This window comes from Lineus longissimus, chromosome 3 (genome assembly GCF_910592395.1).
Source record: "Lineus longissimus chromosome 3, tnLinLong1.2, whole genome shotgun sequence".
Taxonomy (NCBI): Eukaryota; Metazoa; Nemertea; class Pilidiophora; order Heteronemertea; family Lineidae; genus Lineus; species Lineus longissimus.
The window spans coordinates 15659061-15683622 of NC_088310.1; the positions used below are offsets into that span (position 1 = coordinate 15659061).

A 24562-nucleotide genomic window follows, 5' to 3' on the forward strand; every position below is an offset into this window, starting at 1 on the left:
GGACATAGGAAGTCGACACATGGAGAATTTTTTCACTGCATGGCGGAAATGCGTCAGGCGAATAATGAAGTTACCAATGAGAACACACAACAAACTAATTCCTTTAATCATTGGAGACAGTCCCATTGAGCTTCAATTGGAAAGACGATTACTGAGATTCATAGAAAACCTTACTAGATCAGGGAACGATTACATGATGTTATGTATGAATCTAATATTGTATGAGGGTACAACAAGCCTAGGTAGGAACACTACTAGAGTCTGTCTTAAATATCGTATCAATAAGTTTACGATTAATGTTGGATACCATAACATAGGTGAGGCTGAGTTTAAAGATGAGGATGTACGTGTGGCGGCTCAAGCCCGTGAGTTGTTAGAAAGCCTAGAAAACGGCAACGAAATACTAACACAGGACGAGATAAGGACGATGTTAGAATTTGTATGTACGAGTTAATTTGTAATCACGGTGTTTCTTTTTCTTTTCTGTAAATTCTGTAAACTCATGTCAATTTAGATACTCTGTACAATAGTACGAAATAAACATATATATATATATATATATGTTTATTCGTACTACTTTCCGTTGTACAGATAACAAAAAATAAGGTGCAATAAGACAATACAGAGTTGGGTGCAAATACAAGTTTACGATAAGGCAAACAAAGTAAAAGGTAAGACTGAGAGTCGAACCCGAAAACCTCTCATTCTTGGAGATGATCCTGAATAAGTTACATTAGTATCTTGAACTATCACAATAAAACTAACACCAAAAACAATACTCCATCAAATCAACCTGTACACAAAAAGTTAATTATCATGTCTATTTCCTCTTTTGTGAGAATATGATTCCCTGCCTCCCGCATTTCAAGCAATTCCCTAACTTGGATGGCAACCCTATTATGCCCCAATCCCCAAAATTCCCTATTGATGTCCCTTAGCATTATACATTCATCAGGCAGCTGATCCCTATTCCAGTTGTAAATATATAAATGTACTGGGATATTTGAATATTGTATGGCACACGCTTCGTCACAGTGTGTTTGAAACTGAAATGGAACAGGAATATAGCATGGAATCTGTCATGGGTTTGTGGAGCCGGATATAACCTCCATCATCAGCAAGTGCTGCTACCTATGAGGAAAATATGTAAGTTACTTGACCTGCCAGGCAGCCTCAGAGCTGTTTTCAGCAGTCAGGGCACTCAAACCCAGGATTAGACTTGCGCCGTCCGACGCCAACTTGCCGTTCACCCTACAACGAATACAGTTCCCAGTGCGCGTTGCCTACTCAATTACAATCAGCAAGGCCCAATGAAAAACATTCAATAGACTAGGCATATACCTGCCCCAGTCTTCTCACATTGCCAACTCTATGTCGCCTTCTCCGGTGCTAGGACATTCAACAAAATATACGTCAAAGTCGACAACAACAGCAACCAAGGACATTGACAGGACAAAACCATAACACGGAACATTGTCTTCAAAGAAATACTGTAGATCAATCTGTGACATTTTCCGCACACCATCACATTCTCAGCAAGATACTGGTACGCAAAAAACGCTCCTTACAATTTCACCACAAATGAAACTGACACTTTTATATAAGCTCCCTCAACCACCGTGCAGAGTAGGGTTTAAGCTAGTACTGTATGGATATCTACTCTACAGCACCTTTATTCACTAATCACCCCAGAGAATCAAAATCCTGAAGTCCGGGCATTGTGTGCCAAGTCCAGGTTCTGAGTCATCTGGTATTCCTGATTTCTGAGTCCCTCAATGGTTTCCTCGCAAAAATGGCTCTTCCATGGCATACCTAAATACGGTAGTATTTACCCGATGTGTACATTCGGATCTAGAGCTACTGGGCCTGCTATGGGCTGATTTCAAACACCATATCTCTGCTTTGGCGGCGTCATGAAGCAAAAGATTGTAAAGCCAGCATTACCAACAAAAGCTTTTCCCTCATTGCAGCCTATCGCACAGAATATTTGATGTGAAACTTCAAAGATCGTGTTCCCCAGATCCCCAGATTCAATGCGTAAGTTCAATCAGAATCTTATCGCATCTTCAACAGCATGGGAGCGCTTTCCTGGACACACGATCGATGGACTTGGAATTCAGGAATACCAGAGGACTCGGAATCTGGACTTGGCACTCAATGCCCGGAGTTCAGAATTCAAAATAGACGATTATGATTTGATTAAAAAATTTATTTGACTCACGAATATATTCTGCCATATATCCATCACTCAGCATTCGCAAAAATGTTATGCCCCGAAAATGTTCTGATCTACACTATTAAGCTATCTTAAGAGGTCGCCCTGAATGTTGAAAGCAGTGGAACAGAGAAGCTACAGAAATGACTCCATGACAGAGAAATCCAGTTGAAAGTATTTCATGCCAGACTTTAGTGCATATGGAATGACCATCAATGCACGCCTAGTCTTGTCCAGAAGAGGCTAATGAACACTACTCTGAAACAATATTTGGTCTAAAAGATGTTTTATAATGTAGTTAGTAAGGAGGAAATTATTGTGGTTTTTGCTCAGGGTATCATGATCCATATTGATTCTGGTTGTGGTGTCTGTCTGTCTGTCAGTCTGTTTGTTCTGTTGGGGCTTCAATAGGCAAATTCGCGTGCAGAACAAAAGCAACGACTCATGATACAGATAGAATGAGAGCTAATGTGACCCGGCATGGCAAATGGGGCACATGTGGCACAGAAGATGAGCCTAAAATGACACCAGGACATAATAGAAGAAATTGATATACTCAGATTTAACAAAAGGCAGACAATAGCGAAATGAACAACCAGTCCGTCTCAACCTGTCAAGCTCGGAGCGACATGCAACTCATTTTGCCATGCCGGGTCACAAATGACATAGTTTATACTGCTAGGCAATTCAATGAATTAATCAATTTTAAGGTCAGAGCTCAAAGTCACAAGGCCCGGCCTAACCTAGTCTTAGTGTTATCAAATAATCATGCGGAACAATAGGCAATTCACCACGTCTTCTTGTTAAGTGTTTGTTACGAGACAACAACTACATCACTCGGACATACCGTAGGTCAATTGATCTCACTAATAGCATTACAAATTAGGTGTCTACACCGATTATACAGAGATTCCTAGGTTCTACTAACAAATAAATACACCAATCAAACAATGGGCTTATTATGTTTGTAGACCCTCCTAACCAAGACATAGATGCCAAATTTTTTATGTCGTGATGCATATGTATTAATCGAGTTATAGCCAATAAATGGAATATTTTATAGTTGTGGCGAACTCACTTTGCACTCACCTTGATCATTTTGAAAAATGCTCAAGTGTGGTCACGAGGCATCACATAGTTCCTGGTGCTACACGCCTAAAAGATTTAAAAATTGGCCAGGTTTAGAACTGCTATAGTTTCAGCCTTTTCACCGCCATACTATTTCAAAAATTGTCTGTGAAAGTGTTAAGAGATGCGATTAGGTTTAGTGATATCTCATCCTCTTGCATTACATGTATTGTGCATGTAAAAGAGTGGACAAACAGACAAGCAAAAGGGCATTTTCAATGAACTTCCTTTTCCATAGTGCATGTTACGCTCAAAGCAAATGGTTATTTTGTGCTGTTTTACACCTATCTTTTACCTCCACATCATCTGTACTGATCACCATGTTCATAGAGGAACTTCGAACATCATACTCCTGGGAGTAAAAATATAAAAGAATAACAAACATGAAATAATTGGTAAGGTAAATGAAAGAAGGTGTTTATGAAAATTGCTGCCAAAAGCTAGGTTGAGGCAAACTTTTGCAGCTTAAGTTCCTGCATCACTACGGTAATGTGCTCCTCCACGACAGGCTGATATATATTTCAATGGCAATAAGCAAGAGCTCATTGGTGTAGGACTGCTCGTCTATGAATAAGGTGGCCCGGGTTCGATACACTACAACAGTTTTTCTGTGAGTGGTATTTTTGTAATAGTATTTTTCGTTATCTATTACAAAACAGTGTTTTATTCCTTTGTGAATGAAAGAAGATGTTTCATAGAAATTGCTAAGTTACATAAAGGAGTGATAAAGACTCATCTTTATCAAGTAAGTTTTGGTTATTATCGTAAGATTTTCCACCAGGACTTTCAAACATAAACAAGTCAGAAGGCTAACCTTATGCCTTACAATAGATCTCTCTAAAATAGGCTTCATAAGAAAGTGTCCTTGTTCTTTTGGGCCACTGTGCGAAAACTACTGGGCTGATTTTATCAAAGTTTGCCTTTTCCAAATCTAGCGTTGGGACCCATAAGGAATTCAAATTTCAGTGACCTTGGTTACAAAATAAATTTATTGTACGTATCCATGCACATTGACATAGTACATTGATTTTGATATGTTCTCCTCTGACCTGCTTATTTCTGAATAATTTTTTATTATATATATGAATTTTTTTCCCAATGTGCCAAGTTACATTCTTAAATACAGAAGAACATCCCCTTCAGGACACCCCTGCCAGGCTGACACCTCCGAGTAATGGACATATCCCTGTGTGTTCTATATCATTTCCTCTAACCAAAACTTACGGCGATGCTGACTTAGTGATTCAATTTCCTTGCAATTACGGACAGTAAACAAAAACAATGGCTGCCTATATCCGCTCAGGTAGTATTGTTCTGGTTAATTGTAGGTTGGTTTGAATGTGATGTCTGTTGCTCTCCTAATCAAACGCTACATGTTTTTGTTTAATCACCATCCACAATGCCAAGTACAGTTCAACCTCTCTATTGTGGACACCCATGGGACTGGGCCAGGTGTCCACAATAGAGAGGTGTCCGCAATAGAGAGGTTATGCCAAATCGTCCGATAGGTGGATTTGAAGTTCCCGCCTTACAGGTCTTGGTTTTCTCTGTGTCCACATCTAGCGTAGAAACTTTGAACCTGTTGGCTGATCGGTCTTTGCTTGTGATGTTGCGTTGAATGACGTGAGCTACATTGGAACTCAGAGAGTGAATAATCTCTCTAGTAAAAGGTGCCCCTTTTATTGCAAAATCTCCACGACATGTCATAATGTGTGAAAAAACACCACAATTTCTGTCCATCACCCACCTTTTATTAATAATTAATTTTTTCTCATTTCTCTACTCACGCATATTCGCCGCAACACTGACAAAACCGCGTGGATTTATGAGTGTCTGTTGACACAATAGGCCTTGTGATTAGTTGAAAAGATGAGTAAACAAATGCCGTGGCTTAATTAGGATACAAAAACACAATGCCATGGGGTAATTACGTTGATTAATTACGCAAATATCTCACCTGTCAGGCCTACTTGGCTCTCCAAGCGCACGTGGGAAACCATTGTTTTTGCCTACTGTCCGTAATTGGGAGGGAATTTGACCAAAAATTGGCCATCGCCCTGTCCGCAATTCGGAGTAGAGAGGTGTCCGCCGTATAGAGGTTTTTGTCCAAGTAATCTCGAATGTGCATGTAAATTATATTAAATTATTTGAAATAATTAAGAATTACCTGATTTGACCTTATCAAAGACAAATCCCCTCCTAAATGGAATATGTAGATTCACAACCCCCCTCCCCCTATATGGAACATATACATATGGATCCACCTACTGGATGATAATGGCATAATCTCCCTATCAACAGCATGTTGGAGTTTAAAACCCTCACACTGTCAGGCAGCGATTGGACTGAATGCGCATTGAAACTTTAATACTAATGGGGTGCCACAATTAATTTACATGGGCGAGAACATTTGTGTATACCTGAGCATGCTAATTAAGGCAAGTACTGGCTGCACTTCCCGTGATCTCATGCTGGAGAAGATGAGTTGAGTAATATTTCAGCGGGACACCTTATGTTCAGTCATAATAAAACTACACTTGATATCTTTGTGAAATCAATGTTATCTGCATTACGATTTAGTAAGCTTACTGTTGGTGCAGTCTTCCTGCTTCCCGCATTATTTACTACATGACTACATGTTATCCACATAATTTATCTGTCCTAAACATTAACTGCGCCTGCCTCCATGTCAACATAGAATGAAACGGCCAGGGGCCCTTGTGCTCACCGTATAGATATTTGGTGCTTTGGAATTCATCCAGGCTAAGAAACATTGTACATGTATAGTATATAGGTCAAACGAAAGTTGGGATGACATGTGATGTATCGTTGCTTGGAGTAAGTACCATAAGAATATCATCAAAAACAAGTCACTAATAAACGAGATATTGCACTTTTTACCTATTTTAGTTTTGGCCTCCTGGTGGCCAAGTTGAATACCAGATCAGATCGAAATTCGGTGTCCGAGGTGACATGACGTAGGGAGTCATGTGTACCAAATTTCAAGTTCATAGCTTTAGTGGTTAAGAAACGTGCCATAGTTACAATCAAACCACCAATTTATGCCATTTGACCTCTGTGACCTTGAAAAGCAGGTCAGATCAAAAACTCATATGATATGTGATGTATCCTTGCTAGAACCTACCATAAAATGTTATTGAAAACGAATCACTAATAAGCGAGATATCACACTTTCTAGGTTTTCACTTTTGGCCCCCTGGTGGCCAAGTCGAGAATCAGACTGGACTGAAATTCAGGGTCAGAGGTCAGCTGACCTAGTGGGTCCTTTGTACAAAGTCTCAAGTTCATAGCCTTAGAGGTTAACAAACGTTCCACAGTTACGCTCAAATGGCCAATTTGCGCCATTTGACCTCTGTGACCTTGACAAGTACGCCAAATCAAAACCCGTATCATATGTGATGTATCCTTGCTAAGAGTATCTACCATAAAATTTTTACCAAAAACTAATCAGTAATAAGCGTGATATGGCACTATTCAAATTTTTGATTTTGGCCCCCTGGTGGCCAAGTTAAAAATCAGACCGGACCGAAAATAAGTGTCACAGGTCATCTGACCTAGGGGGTCATGTGTACCAAGTTTACAGTTCATAGCTTTAGTGGTTAAGAACGCGCCATATTGACACACAAACGGCCAATTCACACCATTTGACCTCTGTGACCTTGAAAAGTAGGCCACATCGACCTGATTTTTTGTCAGCATGTAGAGATATGTAACAGGTGTCTACATACAAAATTTAAAGATTATAGGATGAATAAAGACAAAACGTGCCACTATCGGTGAAATTTTAGAGTTTGACCTCTGTGACCTTGAACAGTAGGTCAAATCAAAAACCCGTATGATATGTGATGTATCCTTGCTAGGAGTACCCAACATAAAATATTTGTCAAAAACAAATCAGTAACAAATGAGATATTGCACATTTTAACTTTTCGGTTTTAGCCCCCTGGTGGCAAAGTCAAGAATCAGACCGGAGGAAAATTCAGTGTCATGGTACATATGACCTTGAGCATGATGTATACAAAGTTTCAGGTTCATAGCACAAGCGGTTAAGAAACGTGCCACAGGATACAATGGACGCAGCGGACACAGAGCTATCGTATAGACTCCCCTACGGTGAGCCAATGACAACAAGGGGAAAATCAGTAGCAGATGATGGTAAATCACAGTTGCATTTATGCTAACATTTTGATCAAACTTACAAAGACACATTTATTGCCATATGGATTCCCATTGTCATTGTGTCCGAAGTGCTAATAATCAACACAGATTTGCAAGAAGGTGCTAATTGATGCAATGCAGTCATGGGATCGATGGTCTGGGTACCAGGGTGCTCAGTTAATGGTAATTAAAGAGGAAAAAATTTCGGGACCAGATTATCTTGGTTGTCATGACACAGTGGTCATGTTAATGAGGTGGTCATCAGCCGGGGTTCCACTGTATTTCTATTCACTTTTAAGATCTGCCCCGAAACTCACACCACCTCAACATGCACTGTGCCATGGTATGAGGCCCTGTGATAACACACAAAGACGATCTATGATATGTTATGACAATAAGCAGATATAGCATGTTTTACCTTCTCAGTTTTGGTAGTCTGGTGGCCAAGTTGCTTATCAGAATCAGAGGTTATCGAACAAAGGGGGTAATGTGAAGCTTTTTAAAAGTCGATAACTATAACCCTTAACCCTTTCGTTACTGGCCAACCGCGGAGCGGTAGATTGACACGCAACTGCAGCGTACTGGTAGGCAGCACAGCGGTAGATGCGGTATATGCAGTAAAGCATTGATTATTTAAAATGTATGATGCTGCTGTCTTTGAATACCATAGGCCTATTTTGAGGGGTCTTCTGCTCGATCGAAAAAGGGCAAAACTTAGCATGTGTGAACCATGAATCATGTAAGGAACGATTCGATTTCTAAGTAATAGTTACCAAGGGCTACATGTGTTCCAAGTTTTAGTTTAGTAGCTTCAGCAGTAACGAAACGTACCACCAATGTCTAACGCTGACAGACAACGCCAATGACGGATGTTGTGCTATGACAAAAGCTCACAGGGGAGTCAAAAATGAGTCATCAAGATGGCTAGAAACAAGAAAGTTGGTCAAATATTGAAATTGAAATATAAGTCTGGAAGTGCCCAAGTCAGGTATCATCACAGCAAGTTTCTGTCAAATAGCCTTAGGAGTTGCAAACTATGCCCTTATGGACAGATGAACAGACAGACGCCGACAGAGGATGACAATACCTGTCGGAGGTTTAAAAATCACTTATTTCATGAAATGAAATACATTAAATAGATGTGTGCTGGAAAACAGAACACTGTCAAGGGGTTAAGATTATTACTGATCATAAGCCGTTGCCACCAGTTGTTAATCATTTCTTGCCACCATATTACTTCTCTAACAATATTGTTACATGTATTACCTCTTCTTCAGGTCTTAAAAACTGGTGTCCAGAACATACAGAGAGTGAATACTGAAAACATACAGCAGAAACACAAATTACAAAAATCGGCCAATCTATCATTTTTAGCCACACCACATGAGATACTACAGCCTGAAATCGATTATTCTAGGGAGGCAAATAATAGAACAAAATTTAACCTCTTGTATACTGCGCTGCGTCGACCATGTCTGTACCGAAGCGTTTTTTGTATATTTCAGGATTTATGGTATCAATATCTCAAAATACTGTAGAACTAATGTCTTTGGTGATAAGACCCCACAAACCATACATTTTTGTGAAGGGGATTGACTAAGCTATTGATTGATTTTGGTTGCATGTGCATTGGTGATCAATAACCAATATCGATTGATTCGTTTTGAGATTTTTTAAGGAAGTTCAATAAATAATTCTTTTTTTCCTAATTACCAATCTCGTTATTGATGATTAACAACAGATCATCAACACCTTCTTTCCCAATTCATGAGTAATGCTGTGCATGGGCCTCCCGCATATTGGAGCGCCAATGCAGCACACTCATCTAAATATTCGATATGCTGCAAAGGTTTCTGCATCAGTGCTGGATCATTGCTGCATTAATGCTCCACGCATATGATTTAACCGGTTAAGGAAAAGAGCACCTTTCCAGCACATGTGCTGCAAATGAACTCCTTAACTCTTTGCCTGCCAAAATCGTTCTAGAACAACCGTAACTTCCCATCCGTTTCCTGCCAAACTCGTTCCAGAACGAAATGGTTAGTTCTCTGTCATAACACCAGAGGTCATCTCGGTACTGAACCAGGAATTGGTTTGATGTGTTAGGTTTCAATGCAGACGATCGTCTGCTCATTCTATGCATGCATTTCGTGACTTCATTAAGTGAAACTGGCGGGAAAAACTGCATGTTTCCTGCTGATAGAAGCAAAACCTGCAAAGTACCCCTCTGCAATGGTGATTGTTTCAATGACTAGCATGGAAAAAAGCAGTACAACTGATATATAGGTGAAAGAGTAAGCTGAGAAAAAGAAAATAAAACAGGTTTCAAGGATATATGTCTTCTTGTTTTTTTCTAAAAATTATTGAAAATCTGGTAAAAATAGTGAAATTGCGGCAAACTGGGGGATATTAATTAAAAATAGCCGTTGCAGGGAAGAGTTAATTGGAACACACTTGCAGCACTGGTTCCATATTATGAAATACTGAGTTGAATGATACAGAACCAACTAGATGTAATTAATTTGTGTAAGCACTGTTACAGAAAAGCATATCCCTGATTGATGTATGGAACACTTTATTTTCAATCCGCACACGGCCTGTACATCAATCCCATGTACATGCATGTTTTGCTCCCAACTTCACTCACCTGTCTGGATGACCTCTTCTTGTCACGTATTTTAGTCCGAACAATTCTGTTCAGCTCCAGCATCTGAAATATTTCTAAAATCATAAGTGCGTGATGGCAATTTAAGGAAATGACGTTCCACTTCCATCTAATGGTGGAGTGAGAATCCAGGTCCCATTTGTCTTTGAAGTGCTCTTATAACAACAGTCACAGCTGGCAGTGAAATGATACAACCACACATCCACCCACCACAACTTGATTTGTAAAGGTGATACCACAACCTAGATATAACATCACATCAATCCACCTCATCTGGATTCCTAACCGTGAAATCAAGATCTCGAGTAAGACGACACCTACACCTACCTCATCTCGATTCTGAATGATGATATCACCATCAAGAGTAAGAAAACACATCAGTCCACCACATCGGGATTCTCAACGGTGATATCACCGTTGAAGGAAGACAGTACATCAACCCTCCTCATGGATTCCTAACGGTGATATCACCATCTTGATTAGGATGATATACCCACCCACCTCATCTGGATTCCGAACAGTAATATTGATATCTCGAGTAAGAAGACACATCCACCTACCTCATCCGGATTCCTAACGGCGATATCACCAACTAGAGTAAAGCCTAGTTCATACTGCGACGCACGACCGCCGGCGACCGACGCACGATCAAATTCTCGACGCCGACGTCGTGGTGTTGATTCATACTTTCGCGTGCGACGGCGATGGCCATCGGCGTCCTGACGCGCGTTCGGTCGGCGTGCAATATTAAAGAGTTCAACAAATTTGAACTCTCTGCGTCCGATCGCGGCGTTTCCTTCGATCGGTGGTGTTTCCTTCGCATCCTGTAGAGGACAGCCATTGCCTGGACATTTAAAATAAGCAGTGCGTCCTCTTCCTCTATTTTGACGTGGCAGAATGGTCACGCGATACGACGCCTACAAAATCGTGCGATGGCATAGGCGACCGACGCAGGACGCTGCGTTCGACGCCGGCGATGGTCGTGCGTCGGAATATGAATCCACCTTAAGACAGCACATCCAACCAAATCAGTTGGAATCTCAACGGTGATATCACCATCTTGATTAAGATGATATACCCACCCACCTCATCTGGATTCTCAACGGTGACATCATCTAGAGTAAGACAGCACATCCATGTACCTCATCTTGATTCATAACAGTGATATCACCATCTACAGTAAGAGAGCACATCCACTGACCTCATCATGGTTCATAACAGTGATATCACCATCTACAGTAAGAGAGCGCATCCACTTACCTAATCATGGTTCATAACAGTGATATCAACACCTACAGTAAGACAGCGCATCCACTTACCTCATCATGGTTCGTAACAGTGATATCACCATCTACAGTAAGAGAGCGTATCCACTTACCTCATCATGGTTCGTAACAGTGATATCACCACCTACAGTAAGAGGGCGCATCCACTTACCTCATCATGGTTCATAACAGTGATATCACCATCTATAGTAAGAGAGCACATCCACTTACCTCATCATGGTTCATAACAGTGATATCACCATCTACAGTAAGAGAGCGCATCCACTTACCTCATCATGGTTCATAACAGTGATATCACCAGCTACAGTAAGAGAGCGCATCCACTTACCTCATCATGGTTCATAACAGTGATATCACCACCTACAGTAAGACAGCGCATCCACTTACCTCATCATGGTTCATAACAGTGATATCACCATCTACAGTAAGAGAGCGCATCCACTTACCTCATCATGGTTCGTAACAGTGATATCACCATCTACAGTAAGAGAGCGCATCCACTTACCTCATCATGGTTCGTAACAGTGATATCACCACCTACAGTAAGAGGGCGCATCCACTTACCTCATCATGGTTCATAACAGTGATATCACCATCTATAGTAAGAGAGCACATCCACTTACCTCATCATGGTTCATAACAGTGATATCACCATCTACAGTAAGAGAGCGCATCCACTTACCTCATCATGGTTCATAACAGTGATATCACCAGCTACAGTAAGAGAGCGCATCCACTTACCTCATCATGGTTCATAACAGTGATATCACCACCTACAGTAAGACAGCGCATCCACTTACCTCATCATGGTTCATAACAGTGATATCACCATCTACAGTAAGAGAGCGCATCCACTTACCTCATCATGGTTCGTAACAGTGATATCACCACCTACAGTAAGAGGGCGCATCCACTTACCTCATCATGGTTCATAACAGTGATATCACCATCTATAGTAAGAGAGCACATCCACTTACCTCATCATGGTTCATAACAGTGATATCACCATCTACAGTAAGAGAGCGCATCCACTTACCTCATCATGGTTCGTAACAGTGATATCACCACCTACAGTAAGAGGGCGCATCCACTTACCTCATCATGGTTCATAACAGTGATATCACCATCTAGAGGACTGCATCAGTGACATTGGAGATTGGTTAATGGACAATAAACTTGCTCTAAACGCACCTAAGACCGACATGGCAAACTTTGTGTCCTCCAGAAGGACTGGCTCTATTTCGTCCATTGTGGTTGACGGTCAGGACATTCATGAATCGGATTGTGTGAAGGACTTGGGCGTTTGGCTGGATAAAAATATGACCATGAAGAAACAGGTCTCCTCCATCTGCAGGGCAGCTAGTGCAAGCCTTTACAACATCGGTCGTGTAAGAAAGTACCTCGATCAAGCCAGCGCAGAGCGTTTGGTTTGTGCATTGGTCAGCTCCCGGTTAGATTGCAATAATGGCATTCTGCATGGTCTCCATGAAAGTACCATTGCTCCACTCCAGCGTATTCAGAACTGGGCTGCCAGGATTGTCCTCCGTCTTAGGAAATCTGCGCACATAACCCCTGCCCTTCGGCAATTGCACTGGCTCCCTGTTAGGTCAAGGATCGAGTACAAGATCTTGCTGACTGCTTATAAGATCTATAGCGGTCTTGCACCACAATATTTCGATGGGTTTTTGAGTGCTGCACCTGGCCGACGAGAGACGCGGTATTCTGGGCTTGATCGGGTCTCCGTCAAAAGAAACCGAACTCGGCTAGGCGACCGGAGTCTCTCGTCTTGTGCACCTGTTCTTTGGAACGCCCTCCCTGGCAACGTCAAGGCATGCCAAAATATCACCAGTTTCAAACTTCAGCTAAAGAAGTGGCTTTTTAAGAAGCACTTCTCTGAATGATGTTTTCGGTTTTGAACGGGGTGGCACCTTGATCAGGCTCATGGAAAGGCGCCGCCTATAAATGCTTTTCATTCATTCATCTATAGTAAGAGAGCACATCCACTTACCTCATCATGGTTCATAACAGTGATATCACCACCTACAGTAAGACAGCGCATCCACTTACCTCATCATGGTTCATAACAGTGATATCACCACCTACAGTAAGACAGCGCATCCACTTACCTCATCATGGTTCATAACAGTGACATTACCACCTACAGTAAGAAAGTGCTTCCACTTACCTCATGGTTCATAACAGTGACATTATCACCTACAGTAAGAAATAGCTTCCACTTACCTCATCATGGTTCATCACAGTGATATCACCACCTACAGAAAGAAAGCGCATCCACTTACCTCATCATGGTTCATAACAGTGATATCGCCACCTACAATAAGAAAGCACTCCACTCACCTCATCATGGTTCATAACAGTGATATCACCACCTACAATAAGAAAACGCTCCACTTACCTCATCATGGTTCATAACAGTGATATAACCACCTACAATAAGAAAGCGCTCCACTCACCTCATCATGGTTCATAACAGTGATATCACAAGCTACAGTAAGAAAGCGCTCCACTTACCTCATCATGGTTCATAACAGTGATATCACCACCTACAATAAGAAAGCGCTCCACTTACCTCGTCACGGTTCATAACAGTGATATCACAAGGTACAGTAAGAAAGCGCTCCACATACCTCATCATGGTTCATACCAGTGATATCACAAGCTACAGTGAGAGAGCATTATCCACGTACCTCATCTTGATTCATAACAGTAATATCACCAAGTATCCTCCTCCTCCAATCTCCCTGTGACTGCAATATTTTCTTTTTCGGGGTAGATGGCCGTGTGTCTTGCACACCTTCTAGCGGCGATGTCGAACGCTGAATTTGTGGAGATGAAGCCCGATGCTGCATGACCTGATGAGGTGTCTCATGATTAACAGCAAGTTTTCCTCGGTGCTTCCATGGTGTAGGACTGCTTGGGGGTGAGTAGGTGGCATTCAATGGGTTGGCCTGAAAAGAACATAAAGTTATACATGTATATAGTGTGTAAATAAAATGTCCAGGCTAATTTTGCTTGCACGGGAAACATATTGACAGCAGTGATTGGATGAATGCTCCAAAGTATTGTATTTCCAGTATTTCTTCATTTAGATATGACAGGGGCTATTTCCACGACTGCCGTGTACCAAACAGCAAAAATGACCTTGCGTCAACAACATTTGTGACCCGCCATGACAAAATAAGTCGCATGTCGCTCTGAGCTTGACAGGTTGAGACAGACTGGTTGTTCATTTCAGTATTGTCTGCCTTTTGTGAAATCTAAGCATATCAATTTCTTCTATTATGTTCTGGTGTCATTTTAGGCTCATCTTCTGTTCTGTGCGACATGCGATTCATTTTGCTATGGTGGGTCACATTTTTTGTTAATGGTACATACTGGCTGTGTACGTGTCCATGGCGTATCTTACAAATCTCACTTCTAGCTAAGGAAAATGAATGATATTGTGAGTTATTTTGTTGTTAAGAAAATAAAAAGTTGATCTCAGTGAGTTTCGAATTGGCATCATAGGCCAGTGTCTTTACCATTAGGCCATGACGATTTCTTGAACATATCGAGAGTGATCTTACATCTTGACCTTTTGTATGATCTAAGTCTTGAACATTTCTAATCGCCCAGTTTAGTAAAAGAATTCAGATGCAAAATGTCGCCAAATGCCATTTCAATTTTTTTTAGATAATTAGATCTATGGTGAAATGAAGCCGGCATTATAAGCTGAGCACAACTTATACGCTATGGTGCCTAATAAGCTGTGTGCGGTTTACATGGTGTTGCCTGGCTATTACCGTAACGGTTGCACATATGTTACGCGCAAGATGTGTGAAATACACAACGATCCAAGAGTATGAAAGGTGGGCTAATAAGTTGGTTCGACACCATAGGCCAATAGCCAAGTCAAAACTTGCCATGATGTCCATGCACTACCAAAACTCACATTAAAATGACACACGGGACTCTCACGAAGGTCATGCAACAATAGCCATGCTATAATATAGACTCTCCATACTGGTGAGCCAAAAAGCTCCCTTACCATTGTCACTGCAACCACATCAAGACCCTGCCCATCTGGCAGTTGACTATCAGCATTTGAGCTCTCATTTATTTGATTTGTTTTACATGTTGGATTCTCTGTGAACACATCATCCTCATCACTGCCTTCCGGCGCAGCCTGTTTACGACCCTTCTTTCCAATGCCACGTACCATCTCCACAACATATTTAGCTGAAATGGATATGCTATGTGATACAACTGACAAATACAGCCCTGACATGCTATGATGCAGGTTGTAGTAATGACTAAGAATGTAGGAAGAACACTATAACACCACACCTAGCACAAGGTACTACATTAAAGATAAACCAGCTCCCATTCAGTCCGCCAACCTAGTTGCTTAATTTTAGTTACAAAATAAATGCCTCAAATAACTGGATAAATTTAGCAGTGCGTACTGAAGTTGAATAGTATCATATGGTTTGTCTTGGTTTTATCTTAACCCTTTAGGCGCCGAAACCAACCCGCATTGCATTGAGCCATATTGCCCTATTAACCAGCCCGGCTCTCCTACGCCATCTAAAGAGGTAAGAAACTAAAAATTTCTTCGGTGTTACATGTGGTCCTCCTGAGAACACATTGCAAGTTGATTTTTTATATGGTCCTGTGAAATTATTTCGCAAATTTTGCAATGAATTTGTTTGCGTCCAAGGTCAGCCAGAAGTACATTGTAACAACTTATAATTTCCTGTCAGAAAGCTACAACTAGGAATATGGTTTGTTGTGTTTTATGATAGACTTATGGATCCTGCTTCGTGTTTCAATTTAAAAGTTTGGGATCATATGATTGGCATGGTCAAGGGGGGCATTGTAAGTTGGGGGGAGGGGTAGGCTTCAAGGGTTTAATTTACGACCACTTGCAATGTTTTGCTTCCTTTATTACTTTACCATATACATGTAGAGTACATCAAGAGCATTGATATAAATGTTACTTATAATTCATTTTCTCAACTTTTTCTGTCTCTTTGCTAGAAAATAGGAAATTCCAGGAAGTGCTGAAGACCTCAGAGAAAAAAGCTGAATTAATTATAATATGTCTTGCGCCTATAAAGGGTCATAAGCGAATAAACACAAAATAATTTCCCGGTTTAGGAAAAGTTTGCCTGCCCTTTAAAAGGACAACTTTTGGCTTTTCTGAAGTTCCAAATTCTTAGTCCTTACTTATTTGGTGATAAGCCTCCTTAACAGTAAACAAAATCTGTATAGTTCTACTAAGTGATGTGATACCGGGCAAAGATTAAGGCCTGCATTGAAGCAGGATAAACGATTTGTAAAAATTTTTGATTGAGCTTGTCTAGCCACAAAGGACTTTGGGGCAGTTTCAAAAACACAATTTTTTTCCTGCCATCATCCTTACCGGGAAACCATCCAATTCTTCCACGGGACTTTCCTTTCATGAGCTCGCCAGCCTTCTCAATAATCTTCACCTCATCCCCAACATGTAGATTGATCTGATCTTCCGATTTTTTTCTGAATGCTGCTATGACCTTGAACGTCCTCCATTTCTTCTTCCTCTGGCGCATCCTCCTCTTCAGCTGTCGCTCCTTCCTCTCATGAATGGTCAACCCTGCATAGTCCTCCTCCTGAAAATATTCACCTCATTATCACTGAAAATATACACAACTGCATTAATTTTGAAATGCCGGTATACTTGCATCAACAAAAACACTGAAAGAAACTCCAGGCACAAACATGATGACAAATGTGACCTGTCACAGCAAAAACAAGGCGCATGTTGCACAGAAGATGAGCATAAATGACACCAGGAGATAATGGAAGAAATTGATGGGCTCATATTTCACAAAAGGCAGACAATAGAGAAATGAACAAACAGTCCGTCACAACCTGCCAAGCTGAGAGACATGTGCCTGGTTTTGCTGTGACGTGTCACAAACACTGGCAGAAAAATGTCAAATCAGTATCCAGTTTAAAACACCGCTATTGGCAATAAATCACTTCAAGCCCTTTAACTCTTCCAGTACCAAAAAATGATGTACAGTCGTGTAATTTTTTTGTGAGGATTAACATAGGTTGCAGACAAAGTTATCCTGAACAACTGTGATAAATTGATTTGGATGGTGAGTATTCAAGGTCACCTGCTCCACACTATTAAGCACTATACACTGAGACGGCAAAATCACAACATGCCAAAACAGCCATTGTATAAGGGGTTAAATCTCTAGGAAGAGTTGGCTTACAAAATTCTTGATAATTTCCACAAGCAAGACAAGGCAATGACAATCAAGTGGTACATACATGAGTCTGCAGAGGAGTTGAAGCTTGTCCTATTTGAGTGGTTGCTTTGACAAATTACCAGTTTAACCCAATAGAGCCACCTATTTGTTTCTTTCCATTTGTAACAACCTATTTTTTGGAGGATTTCACAAATTCAGACATTAAGTTTTCATTGATCTTTTTATGCACTGTCGGAATTCAAAATCATGTGTTACAAGTTATATTTACATGAAAGCAAATAATCTAAAGAATTGAGATATGCAAATATTTTGCTGGGGTCAACTTTTCGTGACCTTTGACCTTGACCTGTGACCTGGACATCAATATCAGATTCCCCATCATCAAGAGGTCCTAAATCATTGTCAAAGTCATCAAAATTGCAAATGATTTGATCCAATCACCGTAAATTCCTCGCCATCTCGGAGACAAACTCACTTGAGCGCTATAGAAAGATGCAAGTGGCAATCTTGCTGCACAGCCCGCCATCCGGGGATTCCCCATCGTGATTTCTCCCCGTGATTTCTCCCTGTGATTCCCCAAAATCAAGAATAGAAACCTGGATATTTTATTTTATATTTGAATAGCCCAGTGCAATCGCTTAATGATGTGAATACAATGATGAGCCAGCTTTTTAAACCGCATTATCCGTTATTTGATTTAAAGTGCTTTAAAATAGAAATTGATACCTCACTGTTCGTATTGGTTTTGGTGAGATGACCAATACCTCCAGTACCGTAGCAATTTCTTAAAACAGCGGTCAATTACAACTCTGACCCCCCCCCCCATCAAGGGTCGACACTGATGCGACACCGCATCTGCGTCGCATCCTGAGGTTTCCAAAACATCCCTAGCGTCGAATTCCTAACGAACTGAGTAAAAATTAGCGTCGAATTTCGGCAAATGTCTGAAAATAACAAAGATGATCTTTGGTGAATTCCTGCGTAACGGACCGCCGAACATGGCGAAAGACCATCACATGTCTGGCAACCGCGAATTTAGGGGAGAACAGCTTGGTACTATTATCCAGTTTCTTCTTTCCGTCAATTTTCTGACATCTGCAGCCATCATTGTGGGGGAAGAGGGTTGAGAATTAAAGGAGGCACCGTTCAGTTGATTTGCACAAACCAGCCAACCCTTACCCAGATATGGGAACAAGTCTATTAATAATAGATATCGTACCCAAAAATGTGAATTTGTGTGGCATTCCTGATGTTCACTGTTCTGACAAGTGAAAAACAGGTGATGCTCTGAAGCTCCAAAAAAGAAGAAGCAGTGAAGGATCTTGTGCCTTGGGTGAGAAACTATCGATTCCTGGACGAACCCTTTTTCCCAGGTGTCAAATAATTGTCGAATGTCTGACGGGGGGAGGGGGGTTCAGAGTTGTAATTGACTGCTGCATAAGTTGAGGTAGAGGACCAAGCTTGACCACACTGACAAGCAGAGGGCATGCCAAAATCTTACTTTCTCTTTTAGTTGCACTTGGTTTCAAGTCAAACGAACTAATATCAAGTGCGTTAAAGAGCAAAAAATAGACCACAGGGTCATGTTTTATACTTCTTGCCAGCAGGGCTGTCATGTCACCAGGGCTCAATAGATGAAGTCACTCGATATGTAAAATAAATTATATCGGGAAAATCAGCTTATTATGTTTGACAGGACCACAGTACTGTCGATAAGATGTCATATTGTCATTGTTAACAAATGATCACACTCGTACTTTTTTAGTAACTTTACCAATGTAAAGAGCTGTTTTTCTTGAATACACAAGATTGAGATTAGATTCTCGGTCCATTTAGGAACTGATTCTCCAGGGTAGCCAATACAAACAGCACTAACCGTGCATCAAGCACAATTATCTCATACACAGCCAAACGAACACACCAAAACGCACATTTCAGGAGGGGACAGTCTTGAGGAGAAGGGGTGGGAAAACAAAACTAATGATAATTCTCACTTGCTGAACAAGAACAATCAAGTGGTAAAGGTTTGTAAAGGATGCAGAGGCCTTGCTAACCACGTTTATCCCATTGGAGTGGCTGCTCTTATGAGCTTCTCGTCGAAGTATACAAAGTTGTTTAGGTTGGGTTGTAGCTTGCTGCCAACATTTCCCAGACCAACTCGGAGGGCACAGAAGTTAAGCCAAAATGCGCTATTAACTGTTTGTAGTAAGTGCATTTTCTTTCATCTTCTCTTGGTTTATAAAAATATACAGACAGGTATAAAATGAGATATAAGGAAAATAGTCAAGAGGGTCATGCCATGTAGTCAACGGTAGCAAAAGGTTTAAATTTCATTTGAAATTATTTTTGTTAAAGGTGCTATTTTGAACTTTCCCTGAGGTTTGTTGGTTTTTCAATGCAAATAAGATTGTCTTTGCAGTGTCTGCCGAGAATTTAGACGTTGAATCACAAGGTTCGAATTGGAAAGAACTTACGTCCGAGTCAACCTCAGTTTCGGTGGGCATTTCTTCCTCTTTTTTGTGCAGAGCCCGTTCAACATCACTCTGGCGAGCATCATCGTGGACACTGAGCTGTAATCACAAAAGCAACTAGATATATTATATCTTAGAGCACCAACACCGGCTAGCATCCTCACTGATTGATATAACCAGGTACCATGGCTAATCCCTGGACATGAATGTACTTTGAAGCTGCAGGGAAAATGGTATGTTCATAGCTTTTTGGTCAAACATATGGACTGAAAAGAATTTCATAGTTTTTAATTACAACAGCAATGCTGAAGTTATATCTGTCATGTCAGTGGAGTGCGACAAATCTTGGCACCTTTAAAACTTTGAACGCATCTCATTTTGTTGACATCTTTCATACTGATCAGAAACCTGCTTTATTCAAAGGATAGAGGGGAAGTTTATGTCTCATTTCCGCAATAAGTTTTGTGCGCAACACATCGTGATTCCTAATCCCTGATTTTATCAACAAGAAATGTGCTTTCACTCAAATAATGAAACGGCCAGGGCCATTGTGCTCATCTGTCGACACGGAATTAAAATAGATTCGGACATGATTGGTGCTTTTAACTTCATTGATGATTTTTTAACCTTTGACCCCTGGTGGGCACATTTGGAATCGAATCTGGACTGTAGTTGGCCGTTGGGGTCGAACTTGCCAAAAGGTATATTTGTACAAGTTTAGAATGACCTAGGTCACATAGTAAGAAAAGTATGTCAAATCAAACCTGGGTAATATGTCATGTATCCTCACTAGATATACCAGATAAATATTTGGAAATGATCCAGCCTTCAGTTCAGGAGAAATAGTACTTTTTGCGTTTCGGGTTTGGCCCCCTGGTGGCCATCCATGAATCAAATCACATCAAAATATTGTCTCCGAGGTAATTTGACCTAGGGGTACGGCACATATGTAAAAAATATCTAATCAGTAACACCAGCAGTTACGAAACGTGCCACTATTGCCTTACGGCGATGCCGATGGGGAACTTTGACCTCTGTGACCTTGAAAAGTAGGTTAAATCAAACGCCAGGGTACAATGTCGTGTATCCTTACTAGATGCACCTATGATAAATATTAAGAAATGATCCAGCCTTTCGTTCTGGAGAAATAGCACTTTTTGAGTTTCGGGTTTCGGCCCCCTGGTGGCCAATCAATGAATCAAATCACATCCAAATTTAGTCTCTGAAGTCACTTGACCTAGGGAAACATGTGTACAAGATTTCAAGTCAGTAACACCAGTGGTTACGAAACGTGCTGCGATTGCCTAAAGGCGATGCCAAGAGCAAACTTTTACCTCTGTCACCTTGAAAAGTAGGTCAAATCAAAAACTCGGGTTATTTTTCAAGCACCCTTATGACATGCACCCATAGTAACAATTTCATGACTCTAGCTAGCAGCGTTCATAAAATATAGCCAAAAAATAGGTTTTCAAAGAGCGCCACCTATATGGCAGACAAGCAGTCTAATTGCACTAATTTTAAAAGAAGATCTTGCCTAGGGGTACCCACACACCAAGTATGAACCTTCTAGGTCAAGTGGTTCACAAGTATTCCACTATTTTGTCAAAAGTTAACGACAGACGACAACGGACGCCATGGTATCATATAAGCGCCCCTGAAAGGTGAGCTAATGAATCCGAAGCGAATTTCAGGTCACAGGGTGAAGGTAAGGCCACATCACTGCAACTATCAACAATTTCAAAGAAAGTTGAGGACAGACTCCGGTATTTCCATATTTACAAAAGGTGCTCCACCAGGCGTGGAAGTAGAGCTGGTGTACGCTTTCAACGTCAAATACGGACACTGTGTTTGTCTGCTCCATTTCATGTGAACAAAACATTCTCTGAATCTGGTGTCAGTAGCATTAATATGCGCAATCTCATCATTATTCCAATGGAAAATTTGTCAAGTCACCAATCCAGAGGAGCTAAATCAGTGAGTTGCACACTTATAAATGCACGCTCGATAGGCAATGATGCTGCCAGAATAGTGAATTTCACTATTGATAATGGCATTGACATTCTACTGATAACTGAAACATGGTTATCCGGTGATGATGTGATCTCGGCTAATGCGATAACACACGATTGGTTGCTGCTTCAGGCATGTTCCACGCTCGAGAAAGGGCCCGCTTTGCGGTGGTGGTATGGTTTGAATGCAGAATTGCCGAATGACAAGATTGTCCTATTAGGTGATCTAAACCTACACCTAGACATTCCTACGGACTCGTCGACACGCAAGTTTGGAGCTCTTCTTGATCAATTTAGCCTGATTCAGCACGTTAAGGAAGCCACTCACTATTGGATCCTGTGATTTCACGAAGGGAAGACTCATCAGTCACTGACGTTTTTGTCGTCCATCAATATCTGACCACTTCGTGGTTCATTTCGTGCTGAATATGCGGAAACCACCTCTTTCAACCAAGGACATTACGTATCGAAGACTTAAGGGTATCAACATCGAAAATTTCTGCTCGGATTTGGCGGAAAATGTTGGTGAGATATCAGATGATATGTCATTATCAGAGTCAGTGAGTTGTTATCGAAAGTCGATTTCGTTGGCTCTCGATACACATGCACCCTCGGTACAGAGGACCATAGTTCTACGCCCCAAGACCGCATTCTTAGAACAGGATGTAGACCACGCCCGCCAGGAGGAACGACGACTTGAGCGCCAATATCGACGGATGAGGCTTACTGTTCATCACAATATCTGGAAGACGCAGGCCAAGTCTGTTGATGCTATGATCGAGTAGGCCAAAGTCAAACACTACAACACTGCTTATGCTTCGGCGTCTGTGTCTGAGTCAATACAAATTGTCGAAGAACTATTGTCACGTAAGGTACCATCTCCGCTTCCCAGCCACAATGATGATGATGGTGAACTAACAGAACGATTTAAAATGTACTTTGTTGATAAGGTCGCTGGCATTAAGCAAAGACTTCCCCAAGTTGAAGTTGACAAGGCCTATAGTGAACAATACAACGTGCAAAGTTCTCTCTCCATGTTCAAGGAGGTGGACGAACAATATGTTGCCAAGGTGATCAAGGCGATGAAGTCAAAGCATTTCAGTCTTGACCCAGCACCCACGTCATTAGTCAAAGATGCCCTAACCACGCTGCTGCCAATAATTACCAAGATCATCAACCTGTCTCTTTCATCAGGGATCTTCCCTGAAGAGTGGAAGGAGGCCATTGTTGTCCCACTTCTCAAGAAGGCATCTTTAGATGCGGAGGTGCTAAAGAACTTTAGACCAGTATCTAACCTCAGCTTTCTTTCTAAGGTCCTGGAAAAGGTAGTCTCGAAACAGCTTATGGAACATATACGAACAAATGCCCATTTCCTTACAAGAAATGGCCATTTTATTAGTTCATACTTACCTATGGAACACTTTTGCATGTTACTCCATTTGGGCTCAAACACAAGAGTATCCCTTTAATTTTCTAAAGGGAGAACTGAGTTAACAGCTCGGCCGCCAGGCGGCGCCCTGACCGATCCTGCGAGATCGCGCCGATCTCATGCCGCCATATTCAGTCTTACTCTTGAGCGTTAACAAAGAGTATGTCCCGTTTGTGGGGACGGCGGGAAGGCCGTGTTCCATAGGTAAGTATGAACTAACAAAATGGCCATTTCTTGTAAGGAAATGGGCATTTTGTGTCATTCAAACTTACCAATGGAACACTTTTGCATCGAATCCCAGCAACCTATTGGAGGTGGGAAACAAAGACTTACCTAAGGCTGAGCTATTGTTCCATCAAGGAGGCACCACCGGCATAGTAGCTAAGGAGGACCGCCAGGGGAAAGAAATGGGGAGAACCGGGGGACCGGTATTTTGATCTCGGTATTACAATCGTATTTATAGAGAGTAATAGACCCATTCTCCGGAAAGCGCTAGAATTGCATAATAAAAAACATCTTCTTTCCGGCAACAGAGCTTAGAGCAAGTAAGGCATGTTCAAGGGTGTAGAATGAGTTATTGCTAAACAACAATAAGAAATTGCGTCCTTTCTAGTCTACTAGGGGTTGCCCGGATTGTTGAAGATAGGGCATATCAAAATATGGCGCAGGATGTGCATTTGACTCTTCAATCGGGCTCCCCCCTCCTCTTTTGATCCAGCTAGGATCAAACAACATGCCCCGCAGACACAATCGGGCCGATTGTGTGCATGCCATCTACGAGGGAAGAAACCTCTCGTAGGTAGAAACGAGAGAATGTGGAGTGATTACTCCAACATGCAGCGGAAACGACTTCTTGAAGAGCAACTCCTAGTTAGCCCAGGAGGTGGCTAGTGCTCTAACTTCGTGCGCTGAGATGT

At 41.4% G+C, this 24562-nt stretch overlaps 1 protein-coding gene across 1 annotated transcript in view; it reads right to left on the bottom strand.

Annotated features, from left to right (window-relative positions):
- LOC135484023 (uncharacterized) overlaps positions 1-24562 on the bottom strand; it is a 265997-nt gene that overhangs the window by 159864 nt on the left and 81571 nt on the right. Inside the window, exons 21-26 of the mRNA XM_064765054.1 lie at positions 20211-20306; positions 16899-17124; positions 15522-15712; positions 14182-14442; positions 10170-10232; positions 8789-8839 (exon numbers count right to left, since the gene is read on the bottom strand). Coding sequence (XP_064621124.1) covers positions 8789-8839; positions 10170-10232; positions 14182-14442; positions 15522-15712; positions 16899-17124; positions 20211-20306 — 888 coding nt within the window. The remainder of the gene's footprint in view (positions 1-8788; positions 8840-10169; positions 10233-14181; positions 14443-15521; positions 15713-16898; positions 17125-20210; positions 20307-24562) is intronic.